Here is an 18,426-nt window from a genome sequence, read left to right as displayed (position 1 = left end):
CATTGTCGATCGTCCTCTTCTTTCTCACATATCTTGTATGAAAACGAAAAAGACAGAAGATACTGGAACCACGACATCACGTACACTGACGACATACCAATTTAATGAGGCGCGTAGACCCGGGAACCATTTAATGGATAACCATCACTCCTGCCACAGGTAATGCAAGTCATTTGCTACGTTTATTGACTTAGCAGGGCTGCCAGGGTTCATGGAGGTGAGGTGGTTTGTCTTGATCTTACCAACCTACTGCGTGGCGGGCCAAATCGGGAGAAACTGGTTGAGGGACACCTTTTGAGCTCTCCAGCGCATTGCTTTGCACCGTAGTGGGAGAGAGAGATTCATACGTCCTTCACTCCTGAAAATTTTGACCCCCAGATGCCTACCCACCCCTCATACATTTTTCTTTCCCAGAACTTCCTATCCTTCCTTTCCATAAAAGATTCTCTACACAGATGACATATGCCCTGAAGGTTTTTTTTTCTTAGAGCCTCCTGTGTGAAGCTTACTTAAAAAAAACTGCTATACATAATATCTGCATTTAAAATAACCAATAACTTACACTTTGTTCCAGTGTGTAATTTTATGAAGGTACATTTATATAAAATATATTATTTTATTTTCAGATATACAAATATTTTCATTACATGTTTATCCTGACGAAGAAACCATTGGTTTTGAAACATGTTGATGTTATGTATACAAAGTTATTTATTTTCATTACTTTACATTATAATTGTGATACATTACTTACAATACATTGTTTTTATAATTTTTATTCAAAAATACACATAACACACACGACATTTTCATTCAGCCTCTTTTGGATGCCTTAACAAATCTCCATAATTTCTGACATTTAATATTGTGAGACCACGAATATCATATAATAATGTCTAGTTGGTGTGTGTATACTGCTTTGTTGTTCTCTTTTAAATAGTTTTATCTTTAAATTATATGCAGTTACTACCACCCTATTTGAATGCGTATTGGAATGAATATTTTAATGAATTGTGAAAAATTTGCCAGAAAACATGCGAGAAAAACGGAATAAAGTAGAAATATCAGCATACTGATTAAGTAAAATATAATACGTAAACGATATCTTAAATCGCATCCCTAAAGTATTGTGAGCATGTTATTGGGGGCTGAGTGGGATCGCTTACGTTCCGATTAATATTAGATTCAGGTAGGCATCGGGTCAGGGGTGTCAATAAGCCAGCCACTCGTGGGTACGTTTACGTTTATTGGATCCGATATTCTTTTATACCCTTGGCTCCACGTGCGGTTTATCCATCCCTCCCTTTTTTATACATACTCACACTACACCTTACATTTTATATATAGGTTATGGGTATGGAACTATTTGATATAATATCAACTGTAAAGGGTGAAATACTACAAGGAGCATGTTGTGTTAACTTAAGTCCGGGGGTTTGAAAAAAAAGCCTCGTGATCGTACATGCATTATTTACATAGTAGGCTACGCTTATAGCACCATTGGATATAAGTATGAACTATAAAGGATGTAATTCTATAATTCTATAATATATACATATATGTGAAATGTATATGTATAGCATCAATAAAAACTGCTTGTGGATGTATTATTTTAATCAAAAATGCTATTTCTAATTGTCAAGTCTCTGATAGCCCTGAACTGTGTACTTATAATCCCATGTTTCACATTACTGTAAAAGCCTTTTATGGCGTTTAATAAATAAATAAATAAATAAATAAATAAATAAATAAATAAATGGGTATGTTGTGTTAACTCTTTAAGGTTAATGGATCTAAACCGAAGATAAACGTGCATGAATTATATATAGGTTATTAATATAACACCGTCATACATGTAAACTATATAGAATGTAAAACTAGAAGCGGTATGTTGTGTTAACTATTTAAATCTGGTGGGTTTAAAAAGAAATTGCATTTTAATTAAGGCAAAATGTATATTATAATTGAGAAAAGATATTTTATTAGTAATTTTACCAATAGCGTCAGAAAACTCTGGTGAAACCGGGTAATACAACTATCAACTATATACCCCCAAATTTGCAGACCCCGAATGTGTTTTTGAAAGAATTTAGTGAACAGAAACAACCCAGGCTTTCCTAAATCCCTACATGGATTTTTCTTATTCCGGACTGTTCTCAACTGTATAATATGAACGTAATTTTATTATTCTAGGTTGTAGTATGTAGGTATAACTTTTGCGCATGTGTTAATACAGTTCAGGAAAACACCGTTTTTATTGTAATTAATAGGCGCCTTTTCTGGGATCAGCGCCTTAACTTTCCCCGTGAGCTTTCCGCCAGTTCGCCGTTATCCATATTCACAAAGCTTTTAGGGGGCATTGTTTTTATAAGCCAAATGGATATAGGATACTCCTTATTTCGCGATTATGATAACGTTATGTTTTGAAGTAGGATATAATATTATATTTACATAATGTAAGGTTGAATTTAGTTTTCTTGTCGCGGTTGTAAAAGCTCTTTATTCTAATACGAGACGTGTATTTAAAATTTCGTTGAAACCGGAAAGGATTTGAATCTTACATATATTTTTTAGAATAAGTTAAAACTTACTTTTATTCATTGTGTTTTTTAAACTAGGTACTTAATTTATTCAGATTTCTTAGGTACCTACCTAAGAAATGAAAAAAGCCTTGAAAAAAGTGTGTCGTTTACAGTTAACATACTTCAAATTATATATTAATTTGGACAATATCGTTGCACTGCTAGTATAAATACTTAATCACAGGGATACCTACTCGTATTATTGATTTCGTTATTTAATTTGAATTAATTTAATTTACCTTTTAACTTTTTAGGTATATTTCTAGATTAAGGGCGCTGCAGAAAGCCAGCTGCATTCCTGTACGGAATATATAGCTGAGCATTGATCTTTTTGTAAGTATTATCACACCAAATATGTAACAATCTAATAATCTGTCGACAAAAAAATATTTTTTACTATTATTTTTAAATAAAAAACAAATAATCTGTTGAAAAGTAAATATTTTATTACTATTATTATTAAATAACAAACTTATTATCTGTTGACAAATAAACGTTTCATTATTAACTATTTGAAATATACCGCATGGTTTTAAGCAAATCATTTACAATAACATCGGTGTAAGTTATGTTTCTAACGGTGACCGGATAAATCATCACAATGATAATTCATCACATCTTTAAAAAGTTATATAAAGTCATTTAAAGTGATGAAACAAAAACTTTATTAACTGGGTTTAGTAGGTTAGGTTAGGTGAGGCAAAAAAAAAATTTAATCGTTTCTAATGACTTTATATCACTTTTTAAAGGTGTGTTGAATTGTCACTCTGTTGAGTTATCATGGAACCGAAAAAATGCGAAATTATTTATTATTATTAATCATTAGTTTTGGTAGCGGGTGGGTTACAGAGCTAAAAGGAAATAGATTTCAAATAGATATATCGGTAGCCTCAGTGGTCGAGGGTTAACGCTCTCGACTAGCAAGCTAAAAGTTGCGGGTTCAAATCCCACCGTTAGCAAGTAGGTAAATTTTATTTGATTGAGTTGTGTTATTTCACAAATTACTCATTTAAAATAATTAACATTATATTTACGACTCGTTAAGAGTGGAACGATCTCAGCATTGCCCTGGTATAAAACCACCATTCAGAATTGAAACGTTGCTTGAAATGACTTTTGCCATGTTTGGTTACCTGATCGGAATTCCATCACCTTCAGTCTCACAACATACAATCATACATACAATATAGGCAATAAACTACAATCTTGACCAACAATGTGGAAATCTTAACGGAAATACCTTGCTGGCAAGAAATTGTCTAGTTTACTTTTAACGAGGTAAACAAGTGCTTAGCAATATTGCCTAGCTATGCACTACACGGTTCCATGATAACTCAACACAGTGATAATTCAACACACTTTTAAAAAGTGATATAAAGTCATTAGAATCGATGAAAAATAAATTTTAAACCTAACCTAACCTACTTAACCCAGTTAATAAAGTTTTTGTTTCATCAGTTTATATAACTTTAAGATGTGATGAATTATCATTTTGATGATTTATCCGGTCACCGAAAAATAAATGTTGCCACAAAGCTCACGAGACAATGTATTCTGCTAATACGAGTTTTATTTCAATTAAGATTCCAATTGTAAAAAATCTTATTCATTGTTATTTAAATTAATATATTATAACGAATGCGATCCAAATAAAAGAGGATTTTATTAATATACCATCAGTTATAGAAATAATTAAAAGCCACCTATAACTTAGAGATTGAGTGGGGAACAATTACACTATCTCGAACATGGGAGTGGGTATTACTGGGTATTATTTAATTAATATTGAGAGTGATATTCGATACAAAGGAACCTATGCGATATACTAGAAAGAGTGCAGTCACAGGAAAAACATACAGATACCTTCTACCAGATGCTTTTGATTTGTTTTTTTTTCGCACCCTTAAACGAATCTCCCACTTTAAAAAAAATAAATCCCTCCTACTGTCATTGTCGGAGCGTGTACCCAACAAAAAAGAGCTTTATACCCAATAAAGTAAAACTGACAAATTACTCTAACCTCAAAGATTATGGTGAAGAATCACCGGGAGGAATGCAGATTACGCCAAACTCTGGGAATTGAATAAAAATGCACTTTCTAGATGAGAAAAGGGTGTAGAAACTCATTAAAAAAAGAATTAAGGCGCGGAAGAATAAATTGAGGGAGATACAGCCGATCAAAGTTTAATAAAATTGCACTTCGCGATCGGAGGGTAAAATTCGGAGTCACTCGAATAACCGAAATTGAACTTGATTTAGACTAATTTTTAGTTAGGTTAGTTTCTACACACTTTTCTCATCTAGAAAGTGCATTTTTATTCAATTCCCAGAGTTTGGCGTAATCTGCATTTCACCCGAATCACCTGAACGTATAATAAAAACGTGCACTTACCTGTTGTATGTCCGTTCCTGCAATTGTAAGGTTTCCTGTGGCCTAAGCAATATGCGCAAGCGATTTTTGTTTTATCAGAAGGCAATTTGTGAGGAGAAAATATGGTAATTATTCGGAATCTATAAATAATAAAAATATATGAATTTGTTTTAGACCACTTTCATATTAATTAAACTCTACCTGTCATCACTAGTTAGTTTTAATATTCTCCTGTCGAAGGAAGGGTGCTTCTGAAAAAGGTAGAGTGTAATTAAAATTAAAGTGGTCTATAACAAATTTATATATTTTTATTGTAAATTATGACGAGCCACAAAGTAAATGCTTATTACCAATATGTCTATGAATGGTGATAGGATTATTTGTAAAGCACAGTTTTCGTGAGAAAACCACCTCAAGGGCGCTAACAACTTAATTTATTCCTATCACTTAGACTTATAATTTATTACTTTTATTGGCTTTATTGTCACTTACTGTCGTTTGGCAAATTTGGCATCTGCTACTTTCAATAATTACCAAAAGCACAATGACACGTAGTTCTATTTTTGAAGCATAGACTAAAACAATTTTGTAATGCATTCGGGTAAGTACTTACAAGATTAGTACACATTATATAAATACATAGAGGCATGAAACACAATCTTTGAGGTACTTATTTAAATATTAGGAAATTATAAGATAACCGAAAAAAAATATTATGGTGGTTAACCAGTCACCATCAAAATATTTTCAATTTTTGGCTATTATATAATTATATTCTACCACAATACGTATGTAATTACTAATTACGTTGCCTTCCCAAATCGTTAGCATTGGATCCGTAAAAAACATGATTGATTTTTCGCAACGTTTTAATATCCCGTTATAAAAGTAGAAATATTAGTTAGGTAGGTAAATTTTTTCAGCCAAAAACGGTGAAATCCCCTTTAAAGTTATTACGCAAATATTTACTGAAATATTTTTACAAAAATACTAATAAACATCCCTATTGAGAATTTTATGGCATACTAAAAATATTTGAAATTTGATTACTAGTAATAAAAATAATGATAATGTATGAAAAGGATTTTTAATATTAATAACTGTTGACGAAACATATGTTCCTACATTCCCTGACCTCTTTCCCTTACCCAATTACCTATCCTGTTCTGTCAAGAACAATCTAAAACGTGTGGAGTATACCCACCTCATTGACAATTTATCATTACCTTGCGACCCTACTGAAACAAGCCGCGCAGGTGAGTGGTTTATTTATGCCGTGCAGTGTCACCTTTAAGTGACCAGAAGAGTGTATTAATATCGAGTCTGCTAAGAAAACGAATAAGGTTTATATGTTCTCTACTAAAGCAAGCCGTGAAGTGTACGCTTTGAGTGACTCTCGGTGAGTATTAATATCGTGTCTGCTAAAATAACCTGGAAAGTTCACATATGTGGTCTCACAAGATATTTTCTTAAGGACCAGGGGTAAATTAGGTCCCAATTGTAACTAAATTTTATCCCACTTTCCAAATAGTTGTGTCAAATTGATAGGTTACCAAAACATATTAATCACAGTCCACAAAATTAATTAATTAATTAACTAATGACGCAATGTTTTATTTATTTTTGTTACGAAACAAGACATAAATTAATTAAATGAATCTTAGTGAACAAACGCGGGATAGTTTGAAGTGAATCCAGCAATCGGGTTCTATATGACCTGCCCCTGCCCCTAATATGAACACGCATGGATTAGAAAAAGATGCTGAGATTAGAATTATCAAGTAATTAATAAGACAGAAATCAAGATATCTGCTTTCTTTGTAAGTGTACAGCGTTGGATCTTATGAAATTTGTAATACCACTTTCGTAATACTTAATTTTAATAAAGAATATCTTACTGAATAAGGTCGATCAATATATTTTACTACATGGATTAAAAATGTGTGAAATTATATTTAAAATCCGTATGTAGAGCAGGTACTCACTCAGTCATGTCATGGTCGGCAGCCACTCGGCACAGCACTCCGCGGTCCATGGCGCACTTGCCCGACACCGGGTCAGGGGGCGCCAGGTTGATGTAGGGTGGCTCCTCCAGGAAGGTGATCTTCAGGTGGAACTTCTCGGGGACACCCTGCGGAGGGGTGTGCGAGTTGCCCGGCCACACGATGTCCTTGATGTCAAGACCTTCCTTCTGCCATGATTTCCATACTCCAATCTGAAAAGAAAACATGATTTTAATACTTCCTAAGAAATATATTCATTCAAAGGTTGATTGATTAGTAGTTGAGTGAACATTTTTCGCTTATATTGATGGTACACGGAAACTATTAAGAATACCTTCAAATTATTAATAATTTTAGGCCCTTAACGAATGAATAGATAGGTCTCCTGATAAACTTATAATATAATACAAATATATTATTATAGCACTATGTCGGAACACGTGTTCATAAAAATCCTAAAATTTTCAAATTTCGTCATTACATGTTAACAAGACTAAAGCAGTTGCAAAAACATCTGTTCCGATATATTAGGATTTTTTAAAAGTTTTCCAGGAAACGGCCTGCAAAAGTGATTCTAATGCTAAATAAATTAGCGATACTCATTTTTCTCCGAATAGTAGGAGTTTTTTCAATTAATACTGACAGTTTATTTTTATGATCCGGTAAAAATTGTCTTTCTAAAAAGAAAGAGAACTGGTTTCCTCTTTAATAAAAAAAAATAATAGATATTTGGGTGAAAGTGTGGAAACTTTTTTTTAACGTACGATATCTACGCATCTACTAAAACGAGATGCCTTAAGCTCTTGCAAATAATGAAAGAAAAAAGTTCCGATTGAAGATCTTAACACGAAGACTTCATTTTTATTTTAATGAATTAATTGTGTGTACAACTACTATTACAACCTATCATTTTCATTTTACTTGCGCGGCAACATATCCGTTTCTCATTCTATCTAGGTATATCTAACTATAATAACATATATTCTATATTGTTGTATTTTGGCCCGGTTAGTGTTATCAGCAGTTGGCATCGCGTCTGGGTCCCACCCTGGCGTCGTGAGTTCAACTCCTCTTGTAGCCTCCATTCCGACACACGGAATTATTATCCGCTTATTGTGGTGGTAGAAGGATATTATTAAATTATCTCAGTTTTTTCGTAACCCAGGAATGATTGTGTTTCTTTTAAATAAATAAAAAATAATTGTGTATTTTATATTTTATAAGTTCTATTATATTTGTTGTAGGTAAAAACTCTTATAATTTTATTTTTAAAATTTGTAACATAGTTCTGCTTTCATTGATTATGTAGGAACTTACATAGTTTTGTTCATCTAAATCTACGTTTAAACATTTATAATTGGTCTGTTTTTTGGCATTTTCTTCTCTATATTATTTTTTTCAAATATGAAACCACTCAAGAGTACCAACCGATCCCGTTTGGAGCTAGTGAGACCATAGCATCCTCAATTGGAGTACGTTGTGAGGCAAAATATAGTGGGAGGGGGAAAAGATGGGAAAGAGGAAGGTGGGCTGATCTTCGCTATTCAGATATGGTCACCAAACACGGCCAAGGCCATTTTAATCAACGTTTCAATTCTGAATGGTGGTCTTACACCAGGGCGATACTGAGAGTATCTTTCATTCTGGAACGTGCCGTAAATAAACTATATATTATTTTAAATGAGTAATTTGTGAAATGACACAAATTGATCAAACACAATTTACTTGTCACACGCCGCATTTGATACCGTGAATTTGCTTGCTAGTCGAGAGCCTTGCCTCTCGAACACGGAGGCCATCAAAAGTTAGTATAAGGACTATTAAGAGATCGTTTGTGTAAATAAATAACATTGAATATTTATATTATATGAATTAAATTCCAAAACCCTAACTAACTAACTAACTAACCATCACGCCGTTTCTCCACAGGGGTAGGCAGAGAGGACGGACCACCAAACTACATACTTACATACCCTTACACACTTTTTTACTAGGGTCCAGTCAAACATATCGTAACTTTGGAGTGAGAATGCGGTATCAACATAAATTTGAAGTAAATGTAAGTTTTCTTCAAAATAGAGGAACTTTTAACTTTTCTTCAGTAGTAACTGAAGCTGCGCCACTGTTATTTTAAAAATTATATTTGCTGCGCCATTGTTATGTTAACTGTTATATTAACTGTTAAATATCCCATTAGAAGACTTACAACATCATTTCTTATTAAATACTCTAAAAATACACACATTGGAAGACAGGTGGAGAGGCAGTAGACTTAAAATTAGTTTGAAATAAAATTTAAAATAGTGGGTAGAAGAGACATCTCTGGTCAGTTTTGTATAGATTTTGCTCTGTAAGTGAGTGATAACGAATTACAGTCATCTTTGCATTAATCAGATGGATTCATCCGAATTATATCGTTTGTCAAAAGAGGTAGATTTAAGACTAAAATGATTAAAATATTTTTGTCACAATAATGTGACAGTACTTTAGAATTACAATGTGTTGATTCTTTTATTATTCTAAATTTCACTCTCTTGAGCTCGTGGTGACAGATTATAATTTCATACTGCGAATGCAAATATTATTGTGCCGATCACCAGTCCGCTGCCGAATTAGAAGATTGGAGCTAAACTCAATGCGAGTATTATTTCTGGTGAGTCTTCTGTTTTTATGTAACTGGTGGCTGAATTTACTTCTCCTGCAGAGTGAATTTAACAATCAACCATTTTGTTTCATAGGGAATTAATTTACCTGATGGTCTGTGCTACTTACAAGCCAGATCATCACCAACAAGCGTAAAATAAACGACTTAACTTTTTTATTCAAAATTTTAAACTCTAAATTCGACTGTTGCGAACTTATGAAACTCATAAACTTACGAATACCTACAATAACAACACGACAAAATACACTATTCCAATGCAACACACATAAGCGCAATTACATTGCGAATTCCCCAATACAACGGTTTCACACTATGGGAAACCAATACTTAGGTGATCTCAATATATTAAATATTTACTTTGCGAATTTTATGGATTACGTAAAAGACTTATTTAAACACTATTCCTAAATGGAAGTTATATTTTTGTAAGCCAGTCAAATTGCTGTATTTTTTAATTTATGTTCTTGTAATTTTTAATATTTCTTTCACATGTTTCAAAACTGTCATTAAAATTGTACCACCTACATGTAAAAGCCCTCTGGGCGTTAAATAAATTAATAAAAAAAAAAATAAAAAAAAAATAAATAATAATAATAAAATAACTATTATGGAATTATTGGTATAATGATACTCTGTTTAGATTACTTTAGTTTATTATTTAACCGAGTACAGTGATTAAGTATGCGTACCTGGTTAGAGAATAGTGAAGCAAATACATAGCCTTTTATACTTCTAAAATTTATCTGTCTCGCTCTACACTAAGGAAGTCAATCAAACACCTGACTTTGTTGTCCCACATCTTCTGATACTAGGAGAAGCTAACTTGATAATAATTATTTTAATTCAGTACGTATTAACTAATCACAAATCATTTCATTTTTATGTTTACTTAAACAACACTTCAACTTTTTGTTTAAAATAAACGAAATAGCTATCTCTGTGCTGTTTAAATGGATAAAAAATTGTAGGATCGGTGAAATGTTAAATTCGTTAACAATTTTTTTATTATTATTGGCTGGTTTGCATTAATGCTTGCGATGTAAACAAAAAAGGTTCATATATCATAGGAGAAAAAATAAATATAAACCAAAACATCCCGAGTATCTAAACGGCAATTTTGATAGATTTTTGATTAAGACATAATCACCGGAAATCTTAAATGTCTTCCCCGAAATAAATAAATCCATTTATCAAAAAAAATGTCTTTGCACAAAGGTAAGCACGTTTAACCTTACTCAAACATTAATAATCTACAACATTCAAGAGGTATTTGTACTGAGAGATTTTATTTATTTATATAAACATTTTTATAAAAAATCATTTTATTACAACGGTCTCCCAATGAGATTGGCGGAACTAATTCAGGGAAGGACAATAATATCATGAAATCATTTTAAATTAAAATTAAAATCATGTAGCATTTGAATACAAGGTGCAGCAATTCAGACTGTGCACTTTTGAAGGGCCATTATTATTCATGTGGCATTTGAATAGATATCATTCAGGGTTTTTCTTTTGTTGCTGTTACAACATTATCATTGTGTTATTTCTCAAATGAGACGCGCATAATTTATTTTAAAAAATTGTACAGAAAATATAACCATTATACTAAGAATACGATATATTTTCCACAATTGTATTTCAAGACGCAGAACCAGTTAAACGCTCATTAAAAGCTTCCAGTAAAACATTTTTTTCAAGTAATTTCATAATAGTTTTCTTTGTATGGCGTAAAGAGTATGAAACAAAAAAAACTCAAAGGTTTTCATGTAATAACCCATTCCATTTTATTTTACTCTACACAAATCTCTTTATTTATCGAATTTATAGAATTTGCACGACTTGCAGTGGATAGATTTTTTAAGAATATAGAATACATTGGTTTGTCGCTTAACGCAGAGATTTTAAATTTCAAAAAAATTATGCGTAGACATCTTAAAAACTTTGTTTGTGCAATGAGGAACGATAAGTATTATGTTCTGCAACTGTTTACTCAAGGTAAAATGGGAGGAGAACGTAGACCAAGAACTTTATCTAAAGAACCTTCGAAATCGACACAGTCGTAGAGCAACTTCATTGTTTAGAGTGTTTGACACGTTGTGACTCAAAGTGAAAATATATTCCGTGTTTAAGTGGCGCGGGTGGTTTGTCCCCGTTGAAAATAAAATAAAACTGATATCAAAATATTTCCTGGCAGCCTGGCACCATAGTAGTATCATAACAGGGCGGGAAAGGGAGTTAAGTGTGTTACATAACTTTGTGTGATAGGTACAAGGATTTTACTCGTTTTTTTTATTATTTTGTTTTAGCGACGGCTGTTATTTTATTGTGTTCCTTCCCCATCTTTCTCGACTCGTACAAAATAAAAATCATTTTCAAGGTAAAAAATATACACTATGTTAATATACTTATGTTCCTCAGGATCTTAACTGACCTTTAAATGGCTGCGGCTAGCTTTAGTATCTTGATATTTAGTAATGACTAATTTATTTTATTCATTATTTACACGCTAAAACGATATAAATACTAACGAAACGTTACATATTTTTTATAAAAGTTCTAAAAAGTTATTATTAACGAAAATAATATAACTGTGTGAATATATTTAAATAATATTTACCGCATAAGAGTACACACTGTTCACAACCGTCTGGAGCCAGCGAGACTATTGTTTATTGTTTCTTTACATTGTATCTTTTTTAACGTTTGAATTTTTAACATCACTAGAACAAGCCGGTGTTGAGGTTAATAATTTTACAAAATGACACAAAGATTATATATTAAGAGAACAATATTGTAATGAATTTGGTACCTACATGGTACATATTAATCTAATTTCAACCAATTCTCTACAGTATAATGTAGTACTATGGAGTCCCCAATCGGAGCGCGTTGAGATTAAAGGTAGTGGGGATTGGGGAGTGGGAGGTGGCGTCAGGTAGTTCATATGTATACGGTTAACATTTTTCGAATCCTTATTGAAAATTGAGAACAACAACTTGCCCCTAAGAGTCCCATCTACTCCTAACCATCTGGAGCCGGTGAAACTACGGCATCCCCAATTGGAGTATGTTGTCATACTGTAGGTAGTGGAGAAGGGAAGAGATGGTAAAAAAGGCGAAAGGCTATTCAGATTTGGTCATCAAACATGACATGATAATTTTATTATTTATATTGTTTATAAAAGATAAAATCTAAATAAAGTTCAAGCTTACTAATCGGTAATCGAACTTATAAATACGTTAGCCTACTAGAGTTTACTACCTCAAGTTATAACTAATAGATAGTTTTCCGGAGGATGGTAAAATACCCATTACTTTCAGTCACCAGGAAAATACCATAAACAGAAATATTAAATATATTTTTTATATTTTTTTCAACAAAACAGCTGTTGGCATTTGAAATAAGTATTTAAAAACCGAAATAAATAATTTAATTTAAAAATGAAAAAAAAACTACCAAACGCATTTTCAATAAAAAAAAACTTTTCGAAAAGGCTGGTAGTGTTCACCAACCAGAGCATTTTATTAAAACTTAGAATAGTGAAGGAAGCAAAATTACAGGTGATCAATCATTTTTTTATTGAAATGGCTATTTTAATCTTGTTTCAGTGACAGTGACCTATACGATCACATGACCAAAGCTTTCACTACTCTGCCTCGGCTATCGTACGAGTACGTCCAGCAAACGTAAAAAAACAAATAAACTTTTTAACTCAGTTACTTCACCGTGTGTAAATAGTAAATAGTACTAAAATGAAGCCGAAACAGACCACACATAGTGACGGTTTCACGAGCAGGACGGAACATCCCATCTTAAGTCTTCACGCCGGCAGTGTCAATAGAATTTAGCGGAACGTGCCGGAGATAGAGGGTGGAATATTGGAAAGATCCCGTCTGCCGTAAAGTTTCTCGTCAAACTTAAGGGGTAGTTTTCACCGAGAAGGGGTGGTTTCAATCAGAAAACCACTAGAGGCACATTGATATGAGATTCACGAGATTGGTGTGTGTAGGACAATGCAGGAGTAATTTTGTCTCTAGACGGCTGACCTGTAATACCTATAGATCCTTATTCCAAGACAGGTCTTTGCCGATCAGTTATTGACAGGGGCTCACCTCAAAACAATCAGGATTGATTAGCAGAATGAGGAGAGATGCTAATTTCGGCAAATAGACTGAAAGGCTCCCTTTGTTGTAACGGATCCAGGAGAAAATAATTTATATATAAAACAAAATTCCTGCAGCAAAGCCTTAGTTCAAATAATAAGGTCAAATCTATCTACAAAAGTTATGGTGACATTAATTTTTTAAACAAACATTTATTTATTTCTATGTGAAAGTAAGGGTTAATTTATATCAGTTTATTGTGCTGCTATTATTACGACGCTTTATTGTTGTATTGTACAGGGTCCTTCACTTACTTTAACGAGCGATTTCTGACCTAGGTTAGAGTAAAAAATGAAGTTACATTTTTTTACTAATAATGACTCGGAAAATAAGCTTCGCACGTGTTAGGTTCAAATTAGCTCAAGACCAATATAGCTTTCTACGAAGATATTGATACTTCAATGTTATTTAATCTTACTGTTTAGCTGGATATTTCCTCAAAGAAGCTCTTTAAGGAAACATTATACATCAATAGTTCGCCTAAAACTTTTGTGGCTTGCTTATAAGGATAGGCGGGGTTCAAACGAATGAAAACGTTAAATCATTACAAGATATTTATGTTTGTTTATATGTTTTGATTTGTGTTGCTTAAATATTATTACCAAATTTTTATCAAACACAACATTGAATTTATTAAGAGAAACAGCGCATACCCATTATATATTATCACAAATACATAGCACAAATATTTATTTTGAAAACTTCTCGGTAAAACCATTTATTTCACAAGGAAAATATATTGCTATGTCCAAATATAATTTTATTAAATTTTGCTGTAGTTAATTATACTATTGCATGTAAATAAAAAAGCTTAATTAATCCTAAAAGCACTTTGTTTATAGAGTAGTATTATTTTATGCACGGTATATAAGTATTAGACTTAACAAGAGCGACCTGTGAAGTTTTTGACCTAATAATACTGTCATAAAATATCACAAAGAGCACTGTAACCGGCTTATGGTAACACTAATTTACCTAAGACCTTCGATAAAGATAGTAAACGTGGTACAGAAAAAGGTTTATGATACCCATTGACCAGGTTATCTAGTACGGTAGATAGATAAAACGCTACATCCATACGATATTGACGAAATCCGTCGTCTATGGTCAGTTACATACGTATATTTACGACCACGATCAGATTTTAGCGCAGCCTCCAGCGTGTCAGATTTTTTATTTTTATTTATTTATTTTTTTTATTAGTAAAAAAAAGATACACGAATTACATAATATAACAATTACATAATATAATTACACAATATAGTACAGTTATTAATTACATAATATTAGTATTTGATGTACCCTCATAAATAAGCAGGGCTTGTATGTATGGGGGTGTTGTTATATTGGTTTATATTTGATATGATTCAGTTCAACTGTTCGGAATACTTTTTAAAGTGGCTTTTGAATTCTTTTATATTTGCATTCATGTTTCTAATTTTTTCTGGTAATGAGTTAAAAAATTTAACAATTTAAAAATTCAGATAAGCTGTCAATATGCACAACTTTTTGGACAATGTCTTTCGTATTAAAATAAATAACTGGCTTACTAATGGTGAAGTATCCGAACTCTAAAGGCCCGAACAAACCGCCGCGATCAAAGCGCGTCCGCGATCCCGTGCACGGTGGCGATCAGATGTTGTGTATGAACTTGTAGCAACGTGCTCACATCGAAGCGTTCTCTGACCGGCCGCGGCGTCCTGTGCAGTGTCTGGACGCGGCGATCGCTCGCGTCCGCGATCAGTTGCTGCTTGCAGGATCTGCACGCTGCACGCAACGTAATTATCTCTGAGTTTGTGGTATTTCTCATGATGTCGGATACAAATACAGAGAGAATGATCAACGAAATTAGCAAGCATCGTTTACTTTATGACACTTCACATCCAGAATATAAAAATAATAGAAAGAAGTATCAAGTTTGGAAAGAAATAGAAGAATTATTGGGATTAAGTGTTAAGTTTTAGAAAAAATATATTTATTTTTATAGGACATACATTTTTATGAATTAATATTTTCACGAATTAACATCTTCTGTTTTCACCTAGCAATATTTGTTTATACTTGAGAAAATATCAATATTATATCAGTGAACAAAACTGCGAAAAACATTAAAAACACGCCTCTTTTAGAAATTATTTTCTCTTAAAAAATTGTATCAGTAATTTTTTCACAAAAACAGAAGTAATAATTCTTCTTCAGATTCGTCTCCAAACATGATTATGATTATTTAAATGGTTCCCGCTCCGAGCTATACCTACCACACAACCGACACGAACGTACGAGTGCCACGGACGCCAGCTGATCGCTAGTTGATCGCTAGTTTGGTGTGAACGGTTCTGCACGCACACAGGACGCTCACCGTGCACGCTATCGCGGACGCAAAATGATCGCGGCGGTTTGGTCTTGCCTTTAGTATTGAAAGAAATCGTATTTACGCTCTTAATTAATTTATCTGAACGCCATCAATTGATTCCGTTCCAACTTGGAGAAACAATAATTATTGTAACTAAAACCGTTATTAACTATTGCCTCCCTTTTTAGTGTCAAAAATGACTTTTTGATTGCCAATGTATATCAAAGTTATTATATCAATTTGACATTGTCATTTATTTATAAGTATTTTTAAATTTTACATAGCTGTCTGACGTTTAGACAAATGTGCTAGTATTATTAGTAGTTTTTTTTTTTTTTTTACAGTAATACCGCACAAGAGTCCCAACTGCTCCCGTCTGGAGCGAGTGAGACTATGGCATCCCCAATTGGGGTATGTTGTGAGGCTGAGGGTATTGGGGAGGGGAGGGAGATGGGGAAGAGGAAGGTGGGGAAGTACCTGGCTATTCAGATCTGGTCACCAAACACGGCTAAAGCCATTTCAAGCAACGTTTCAATTCTGAATGGTGGTCTTACACCAGGGCGATACTGAGAGTATCTTCCACTCTGGAACGTGCCGCAAATATACTATATATTATTTTAAATTATTAATTGTGAAATAACACAAATTAATCAAATAAAATTTATTTGCGCACGCCGGGTTCGAACCCGCGACCTTCGGATCTGTAGTCAAAAGCGTATACCACTAGACCACGCCGGCCGTCTGTTGCCAGGGTATGTCGATTTCTTATTTATTGCATTATCAATATCGGTCTGGCTATCAACAGGGCGACCGTGTTCGGAAAATAGATATAAAACCATCGGCAGTTACGCATATCGATCCGATATTGTAAAATTATTGACTTCACTGTGATAGACTCCAGAAAGATTATATTGGGTTGTTCCTGACTCTACTATGCAAGGCAAATATTGGCCTGACCTAATAATGTTGTACAATAAATTGAATGATTTATCGTTGCATTTTGTATGAGAGCAGGTGATAAAAGAGAGCACCAAAAAATGTATGTAAGGAAAAAATACCTCTACTCAAGTGTCATAATTTATTCATATAACATGGGTACTTTCGTTCTTATGTTAAATTGGTTCATATCTTTAATAAAAATAAAGCCTGGTTGTTTGCTTGTACCCATAACTTATTTTCTTGTAATTGACATGAATATGTATGCAAAGATAAATTTATTTTTAAATCTATTTACTTTTTTCAATACAAATTATTTCGTGACAGGGCAATTTGCGGAATGTTCAAATAAAAAAAATCGCTCGTACAGTCAACCTAATCTAACCCAGCATAACCAAACGAGAAAGTCTTCTCAATTTAATTGTCGTTCAATGTTCAAAGGGAATTCTTTACCATCGATGGGGGTCCTATTGAAAAATAAGGAAATTCCTAGATATTAGAATTCATTATAATTCTTTTCCCGTTTATCGGGCGTATTTTTTTGCAAAATTGATTTGAATAATTTAATTGAATAAATCATTGACGTTTAAGGCTCAGTCTCGATTTTCGTGACTTTGAATTTTCATGGCTGCCTGATATTTATTTGATTTTTTGCCGTGATAGTAAAGCATTCTTTTTTCCGTTGAAGTTGCAAAAAAAAAAAATGCTATGATTCTTAATGGGATATAGAACAAAAACCATTTCTCTCATTTATTCGTTTTACAAACTCTACATTAATGCCACCTGAGTTTTTTGAGCTATAGAACAAATAATATTGAGCTTTTCATTGAACAAATCTGAAGCAGAAATCTTTCGTTATCTGAAATTTTGGTCGTTAGCCCAATAACTTTGAGGTCTGGAGTAAAGTTTTTAAACGTTTTGGGTCTGAAATTTAAGTTAAAGCTTTGAAATAAACGTAAATTTAATTTAAAATATGACATGATGGCATACTTAATATGATAATAACAATATTTATTTCAGTTGAAAGGAGCAGTTAATGCAATACTCTGTCTGCCATATACAACCGTACATTTAAATAACTAATATGATAACAAAATGAAAATAAAATAAAATGGTAAACATATTTAGCACTTGTACTAAATTAAATGAAATTGTACTGCGCGCCCTGTCACTGGGCGACGTCCTGGGCAAGAGTGTTTTCCGATCTCCGGTAGCGCTGACTTGTCTCGGCTACTCTGTCAAGGCAGCGAACCCATGCATCCTTCCCTCTGCGAACATCTGTGAGACGCTGCATCGCCAATGGAGGCCGAAAAGCGCCCTGTATGCTTGGTTATACTGCACTTGGAGTGT

At 33.1% G+C, this 18,426-nt stretch overlaps 1 protein-coding gene across 2 annotated transcripts in view; it reads right to left on the bottom strand.

The window, feature by feature from the left end:
* The window catches only part of Nmdar2 (glutamate ionotropic receptor NMDA type subunit 2), a 415,630-nt gene that overhangs the window by 171,945 nt on the left and 225,259 nt on the right, over positions 1 to 18,426 (bottom strand). For both annotated transcript variants that reach the window (XM_089633429.1, XM_089633428.1), the window contains one exon: positions 6,939 to 7,168. In XM_089633429.1, coding sequence (XP_089489555.1) covers positions 6,939 to 7,168 — 230 coding nt within the window. The remainder of the gene's footprint in view (positions 1 to 6,938; positions 7,169 to 18,426) is intronic.

This window comes from Hesperophylax consimilis, chromosome 7 (genome assembly GCF_061612785.1).
Source record: "Hesperophylax consimilis isolate HC1 chromosome 7, BYU_Hcon_1.0, whole genome shotgun sequence".
NCBI classification, from domain to species: Eukaryota; Metazoa; Arthropoda; class Insecta; order Trichoptera; family Limnephilidae; genus Hesperophylax; species Hesperophylax consimilis.
The sequence above is the reverse complement of the archived record's forward strand: the minus strand, read 5'-3'. Positions and strand labels throughout refer to the sequence as shown.